Genomic DNA, 8194 nt, shown 5'->3' with positions numbered 1-8194 from the left:
TTTATAATTATAACATTTTCTTTGACAGTACATATACATAGGTAATTTTTTTTGACAACATTATTCCTTGTACTCCCTTCTGTTCTGAATTTTTCCCCTCCTTCCCTCTACCCCCTCCCCTGGATGGCAGGCATTCCCATACATATTAAATATCTTATAGTATATCCTAGGTACAATATATATGTGCAGAACCGAATTTTGTTGTTGTTGTTGCAAAGGAAGGATTGTATTCGCAGGGTAAAAACAAAACAAAAAACAATGCTCACAGTTTACACTCATTTCCCAGGGACTTGAGAATTTTCAAGGAGCAGGAAGAAATAATGTCAGAGGGTTGTAATGTCTCTGATTCATAGCAAGTCATCATCTGCAGACTTCTCCCTGCTCCCCGGCGTCTCACTTTTCCTCTTTCCTCATACTTCCGCCAGATAATCCTGAAGGCTCGGCCGGATATACTGGCTCACTCCAAGCCTGGCAATTATGTCTAAAATGAGAGCTGGATTTCAACTCTGAATCTATGATCTTGTGAGTTGCCAAGGGAGGAAGAGGGGATAGTCAGAAATTAGGTGATATATTAAAGGAAACGTGTGTTAGGAGTCAAGTCTTCCTGCTTCTCTCTATTCACTATAACAGGCTGATTCTCGCTACTTCAGCCATTATGGACACAATGGCATGGAAGAAGAGACTAGACCTAAGCGAGGTATAAGTAATTTGTGTTTGGCCCAATGCTGGACTAATAACAAAACCAGAATTTGAATAAATGTTTTCCTGACATACCCAGCATTCTATTCACTGTGTCACACTGCCTTTAAAGTTCAAGTCACTTAACTTTAATATGATACCCACACATTTCAGAAACATGGATCTATGAGTTCATCCATATGAGTACTACTTCTGATAACATGAATGACATCCCCTCCGTGCCTTATTAGGTAGGTTAATGTAGTTTTTGTGATTATCCCACTGGGGTGAAGGGAGGGCCTTAAGTGACAAGAAAAAATTAACTATTTGATAAGTATCATATTTTTATTACCCTTTAAGATTTGCAATATATTGCCAGCATTTCACACAATTCCCCACACATTTGTTGTTCAACTGTTTCAGTCATATCCAAGCTTTTGTGATCCTTTTGGGTTTTCTTAGTATAATACTCCATAGAGTAGTAATACTGGCACATAGCAATGGTAATTCTATACATGGGAGGCTTCTTGACCTAATTCGTTACTTCTTCTGAGGCTCACAACAACCCAATGAGGTAAGTGCTCTCATTATTCCCATTTTGAGTGTAAAGAAACAGACTAAGAGAGAAGTGAAATCACTTGTCCAGGACCACAAGGGTAGTTAAGTGTCTGAGGCAGGATTGGAACTCTTCTTCCTTGCTCTAGGTTTAGTGCTCTATCCACTATACCATCTAGATACCTCTAGAGTCTTCTTAAGTTTTCCAAAGACCATTTCTAGACCTGTCTCAGGTTCTAAGCTGGGTCTAAACTGAAAATGAACTATTTGCCTTCCCTAGAAGCATTTTGAGCTACTCAGTTCCTACTTTCTTGTCTCGAAGCTTTAATAGTCGGTATGGGGCATATCCCATGTCAGTTCTTCAATTTAGTCCTTGCTTTAGCTCCTCCATCCATCCAACTATTCACTCTTCCCCAACGGTCCCCTTCCCTTCCTGTTCTGGAAGCTTTAGTCAACTCAATTTTAGTCAAGCAATTACCATTGCTTCAGAAAAAAAGGCAGCTCTAATTAAGAAGATTTTCTTTGTTTGAAGTTGAGATCGATTTAATCAATCAATAAACATTTATTCAGCACCTACTATGTACCAAGTACTCCTTCCCTTGTCTTCGAGACCTGCTTTCTGACAAGTCTTCAAAAATCTGGAAACTGTTATCATGTCTTTCCTAAGTATTTTCATTTTCAGGATAAATATTCCCCAGTTTCTGATCCTGGTTTAGCATATAGTCTCTTAATAAATGCTTGTTGACTTGATTTTATGTTATCTCTTTTGATCCTTACAACAATGGAGGTATTATCATCAATCCATTTTACAAATGAAGAAATGGGCTAAGAGAGTTTAGATGACTAGCCCAGAGTCATCCAAACTGATAAGACATGATCTCCAGTCCTGACCACCCACAGAATTGCCAGTGTCCTTCCTAAGATGTGGGATCTAGATGGGATACTGCTAGAGCCAGGTGGGATGCTAGTAGAACACTATGGCTCTCCCCTTTGTCCCTTTACATGTTATTATATTTGTCTTTAAAGGTAAGTCAGGGATTTTCAACCTGGGCTATTAAAACTTGCCAAAGGATGTAGAGGAATTCTGGTAAATCACTATATTGTCTTTTGAAGTGAATCTTTTTATTGTATTTCTTACAACCATGGAACACTCTATAATTGATTCCCTTTCATATTGAAAAGGGAATTTAGGAAGGTTTGCTGGAAGCCAAGGAGTATAGGCACTGAACTAGAGTGACAATCCCAAGAGTGTCTCCCATCCCACTGTATTTTTAGTCCCTAACCCATGGATTGGTGCATTTTTTATCTGTACAAAGATCGGTGACATCCAGTTAGGAAATTCCTTCCTCCAATGCAGATCAATACCCTACTTAGCACATATAATCTTAGAGAGTTGAAAGGTTAAATGACTTGTTGAGGGTCACATGATTACTATGTGTCAGGTGTAGGATTTGAATCCAAGTCTTCCTGATTCTGATGGTGGCTCTTTAACCTTCATTGACTGGCATATAATTGTAATTAATAAATGTCTATTGAATTATTGGATTGAATACCTCAGAAGGGACCTGAGCCAGACAGGGAACACTGGGATGTTCCATCACCTCACTCACTTTGGATATTGTGACATGAGCCCTGGTAGCAGGGTTGAAGCTAGAACTTCCAGTCCCTTGGTTTTAGGTCTGTGTTCAGATCTCCCAGATTTGCCCTTCCCCTCTTCCCCCCTCCCCCCCACTCTCCCCCCACCCCATTCCTGGTCCCTTACTAGTTGTCTTTGAGTTTTTATGATCTGGTGTTGAGAACATTTTGTCTTTCTGTGTTTAAAGCCTCAGAAACTAGGCGATTCCTCCTTTACCGCCATGATTGTGGCAGGTGGGGGAGAGGTCACTGTTCTCCTGTCTTGCAGGTTCTACAACAAGGTCCTCTCTTTGCACAAGGGGTCAGCCACCCCTGTGGGTAACCCTCTGCTGGCCTACACCCTTATTAAGCGGCTACAGTCTGACTGGAGGAATGTTGTGTACAGCCTGGAAGCCAGTGAGAACATAAGAGGTACTGAGAGGGAATGGGCAGAGGTTGGGAGAGAGTCTATTGATTAATATTGATAAATCCAAAAAGGCTGTTCATCCCAGTTTGTCAGGGTCCCACTCCAGAGCCATGACTTGGGGGTCCCACTCCAGAACCATGACGTCCAGGGTCTGTTACTACTAATTACTAATCCCCTCCAAGAGAAGAGTTGGTGCCCAGAATGTGCTCTCAAGGATACAGGGCTCAGAACACTCTGCTCTTAGATGTGCCTGATACCTCAGGCAACTTGAAGCACAGCCCAGTGTGGGGGATTGTCCCCAAGGGTGTATGTTCCAAGGGAACACCAGCATAGACACAAAGAAAGACACCCAGGTAACTAGACCCCCTGGAACTACCTTGTTTAGCCAGGAAGAGCTGTCCCCTCTCTCTCTTTTTCTCCTTGCTATCAGCACACTCACTGAAGCCAAAGAGCTAATTAAGCATAGTGAGGGACCAACCACCGATATCAGAGGATTTATATTGAAGCATGCTATTCACCTCTAAATAGAGAAATGATTGAATCAGAATACAGATGAGGGCATTTTTTTTTAACCTAGACAATTTGGGAATTTGTTGTGCTTGATTATACATGTTTGTAACAAAGTAGAGAAGGGAGAGAGAAAGTGTGGATCTGAAAACAAAATAAAATTGACTTTTTTTAAGAGCCAAATGGGGGGGAGATCAGCTAGAGGACTGGGCTCTCTCTGCTTCTATGTGTTGTCCACAGATGCCTCAGAGCCACTGGTGCTCTCTCTGGGGTTATTGATGGTATCTTCTGCTGTTCTGCCTCCCTTGTTTGGATAACATCTATTTTTCTTTTTTTTTTTTTTTTTGCCATCTTAAGGTGGGGGGGAGGGAAGAGAGCAAATTACATCTGATTATTCTTATTATTAAAGAAAAAAACTCCCCACTTTGGGTTGTGGAAAGGGGCATGCTTAAAAATTAGTTAGCTAAGTAATTGATTGAATAACGCGGGCCTACCACCCAAAGCCTCTATCTAAGTAGTTAGGAAGCTTCATTTTTGGTGGAGATGAGCCTGGAATTGGATATTGGACCTATGAGCTTGTTCTTCTGAGCCCCAGAGGAAGAATCTCAGAATGGTGTGGGGCTGGACAATGGAAGAGATTATGGATTTGGAATCGGGAAAAAATGATTTCTAATCTTGGCTTTGTCACTATTTGGGGGCAGATTACTTCAGATTTCTGGGACTCGGTTTCTCTATTGGGTAAAATGATAAGAGTAGATTAGGTGAACTATGAAGTCCCTTCTGGCTATACATCTTTGAACCTATGTCATTTTCTTAGTGGAGCCACCAGGGAGCTATTGATCTAATAAGAAGAAACAAAAAGAAACAAGTAGAAACAAATCATATGTGTAAAGTTATAATGGCACTCAGAACCCAATTTAATAATAATAATAATTATTATTTATTTAGCACTTACTTTGTGCCAGGCACTGTGCTATAAGCACTTTATAATTATTATCCCATTTGATCCTCATAACAGCCCTAGAAGGTAAGTGCTATTAGTATCTGCCTTGTGGATAGATGTGGATGTGGAAACTGAGGCTGAGAGATGGAATCGCTTGCCTAGGATCACGCAGTATGAAGTAGCAGAGTTGGTATTTGAATCTAGGTCCCTCTCCTCATCCCTGTGGTGATCCCTTCTCCACATTTAGCTGAGCTGGTGCTTAGTGACAGCCCCAGGATCCATAACCAGACTTCTTGATCTGTAAAGGAGGCCATTCTAACTTTCCAGACCCTCCTGGCTTAGTTTGTTTGAACCCTGGGTCATCTTAGCCAATGAGGAAGCATGGGAGAGAGTAGAGAGGATGTAAATGGAGTACTGTAGTTAGTGACTGTGTATTCAAGTTTGATCTTAGTTAATTATGGAGGGGGGGGGCGAAGGGGAAGGACCAGGAGAAAGCCCTGGGGGTGATCCATCCCCATCTGCCTCGTGAGGGCCTGGATAGAAACACAAAACTTAGCAATTATGACTCACAAAGAACATTCTTTCCAACAACCCAGTGAAGTAAGATGGGCAAAGGTGATTATTTCCTTCCACCTGTAAAATGGGGATATTACTATCATTATCCCTCAGGGTTATTGTGAGAATAAAATGACTTAGCATATAAAAGTGCTATATAGGATGCCCCCAAAAAGTCTTATGCTCATGTTAAACTTTGATAGCTATTCATGACTTACAACAACACTAAGACTTTCCAGATATCCTATATAAATGCTAACAATTATTACAGTTGAAGAAGCTGAAGTAAAAATGTGTTGTTATTTGTCTAGAGTCACCCAACTTGTAGTAATTACCTCTCAGGGCTGTCTTAAGGCTCAAGTCAAATTATGTATGTAAAACACTTTGCAAACTGGAAGCCACTAAGTGTCAGAATGATTATTGTGTGTGTGATGTTCAACATTTTCTTATCTATTCCTTGGGCCTATCCTCCTAGTTTATCCTTAGAACCAATGACTCCCCTGCCATCTCCATACGTCTCTTTTTCACATGGGAGGGCAGCTTTGAAATCCTTCTTTTGGATTCTCTTGTCCACATTTAACACTAGAACACATTCCCACTATAGGTCATTCTATGGCTGCCCTTTGCCCTTTCTTCACCTTCCTGCAAAATTGTTTTGCAGGCTTCTATGTTCCATACCAGCTGCTCTTTGCCTCTTTTCTTTACCTGTACAGGGTCCTCCTCATTTTCCTGAACACCAAAAGTAGATGCTCCCAAAGACTCTGCTCAGGACTCCCTTCTCTTCTTTTCTTGCACTTTTTCTCTTGGAAGTCTCATTGGCTCCCTTAACTTCTATACAGTTAACTCCCAAATCATTTCCTCTAGACTTGGTCTCTCTTGTGAACCTCAGATCCATATTTCTCAGGGGATTGTTGTTCAGTCATATTTGACTCTGTATGACCTAATTTGGGGTTTCTTGGCAAAGATTGGTTTGCCATTTCCTACTCCAGCTCATTTTAGATGTGTAAATTGAGGCAATCAGGGTGAAATGACTTGCCCAGGATCACCCAGGTAGTATCTGAAGCCAGATTTGAACTCAGGTCCTCCTGACTCCAAGCCTGACTCTTTTTCCTCATTATCATAAGTGGAGAGCTAGAAGGGATCTTAGAGGTCATCTGTCAGCTTCTTCATTTTACACATTAGGAAGTAAAGACATAGGTTACAAAGACATGCAAGTAGTAAGTATCAGAGGTGAAATTTGAACCCAGTTCCCTTCTCTGTGGAACACTGTACTATGGTACAGTACTTCCCCTTCAACATGAACAAAGTTAAATTTATCCTCTTTTTTTCCTAAGTCTACTTTTCCTTTTATCTTTTCATTTGTAACCTTGGGGTTTTCCTCTTTCCGCACCTCTCGTATTCAATCATTTATCAAGTTCTAGTTCTTTCTAATTTGAAATATATCTTGTATTCATTTTTCCCTCCCTGATTTCTACTGTTAACAGAATTTTACCATCTTGGTCTCTAAACTGTGAATAGCAGGAGCCATACAAGGCAGGCCTAGAGTGAGATTTTAGAAATCAAGGAGCAGTTTAATTACTTTCAGAGTTTTCGAACTGGAAGTTCTTTTGGGCAGGAGTCATCTCCTGGTGAAGAAAAGGTAAAGGTTTTATACTCAAATCCTAAGTGGGAAGAGAAGAGGAAAGTAGGTTACAATAAGATCATTTTCAGCCCCTGAGTGATTTCCCATGACAAACCTGTGAGTGTAGGACAATGTGGGTGTTCTGGGAACAATTCTTAAGTAATTGTTTCCCATCTCAGGATCATTGCTTGAAGAGGGACAGGAACAGACCCCTGTTACGGAAATAGGTTTGGCAATTTTTGATACACTTAACTTACACAGGAGAAGGTTGTTGTTCATTTCAAGCTGCGCTGTAAGGTGCTGACTCCTAGGCCAGAAAAAGGCTTTGAAACATCCAAATTATTAGTATATTCATTACATATATAATTTTGACAATTAAAAAAATCAGTTATAATTTTTCCATACCACACTGACTCTAGGACAGGCCCCATTACTACCCTCTGGACTGTAGAAATAACTTCCTAATAGGTCTTCTCCTTATCACTCTCTCCTCCACTAATCCATCCTTTGTACCCTTTTCTGAATAACTTTTCTCATGCATGGACCAAGAAATATTGTTCCACTGCTCAAAAATCTCGAGTAGCTTCCTGATGCTTTATTTAAAACTCAAACTGTTTTCTTTACCTGGGTATGGAAGATCCTCCATAATAATATCTTCTATAACTACCTAACTATTCTCCCACATTACTCACTTCCACACCGTCCAGTTATATGAGGCTATTTTGTTCCCCAAATACTCCAGGCAGCCTTCTGCCTTGCTGTTTTTGCTCATGATGTTAATACTTTATGTACCTATAACATGGTATCCCTTTCCTTCTTCCTATCCTTCAAATCTCATCATCCTTTGAAGCCAAACCCAAGGATTTTGTCTCCTAGAAAGTCCCAGGGTTCCCTTCTGTTCTCTCCTCCCTGTTCCTCCCTTGTCATTAATGACCTTCCCCTCAGACCTTACATAGTACATTTCTGATAATTCCTTAATGCACTCATTATCTAATGTTGCATATTAGAATTATTTGGGTTTATATCTGACTAGACCGTGAGTTTCCAGAGAACAGGGACTTGGGCTGATGAACCTCGATGCCCCGCACAATTCTCTGCTCACAATAAGCATTGGTTAAACTTTGGTTGAATTTTTAAATAATACAGTAGTACAATAGAATATGATAATGACACAAAAGTCTATTAGAAACTTGGCCTGTCCTTTTATTGGCATAGGAAGCTCCTAGAAAAGGAAACACCCTCTTCCAGCACCTCTTTGACAACTTCCAATATTAGGAGGACCCTGAGAAGTTAA

At 40.6% G+C, this 8194-nt stretch overlaps 1 protein-coding gene across 1 annotated transcript in view; it reads left to right on the top strand.

The window, feature by feature from the left end:
• P4HA3 (prolyl 4-hydroxylase subunit alpha 3) overlaps positions 1-8194 on the top strand; it is a 56841-nt gene that overhangs the window by 9467 nt on the left and 39180 nt on the right. The window contains exon 2 of the mRNA XM_074304054.1: positions 3137-3279. Within this exon, the coding sequence (XP_074160155.1) occupies positions 3137-3279 (143 nt within the window). The remainder of the gene's footprint in view (positions 1-3136; positions 3280-8194) is intronic.

The sequence above is a fragment of the Sminthopsis crassicaudata genome, chromosome 3 (assembly GCF_048593235.1).
Source record: "Sminthopsis crassicaudata isolate SCR6 chromosome 3, ASM4859323v1, whole genome shotgun sequence".
NCBI classification, from domain to species: Eukaryota; Metazoa; Chordata; class Mammalia; order Dasyuromorphia; family Dasyuridae; genus Sminthopsis; species Sminthopsis crassicaudata.
The sequence above is the reverse complement of the archived record's forward strand: the minus strand, read 5'-3'. Positions and strand labels throughout refer to the sequence as shown.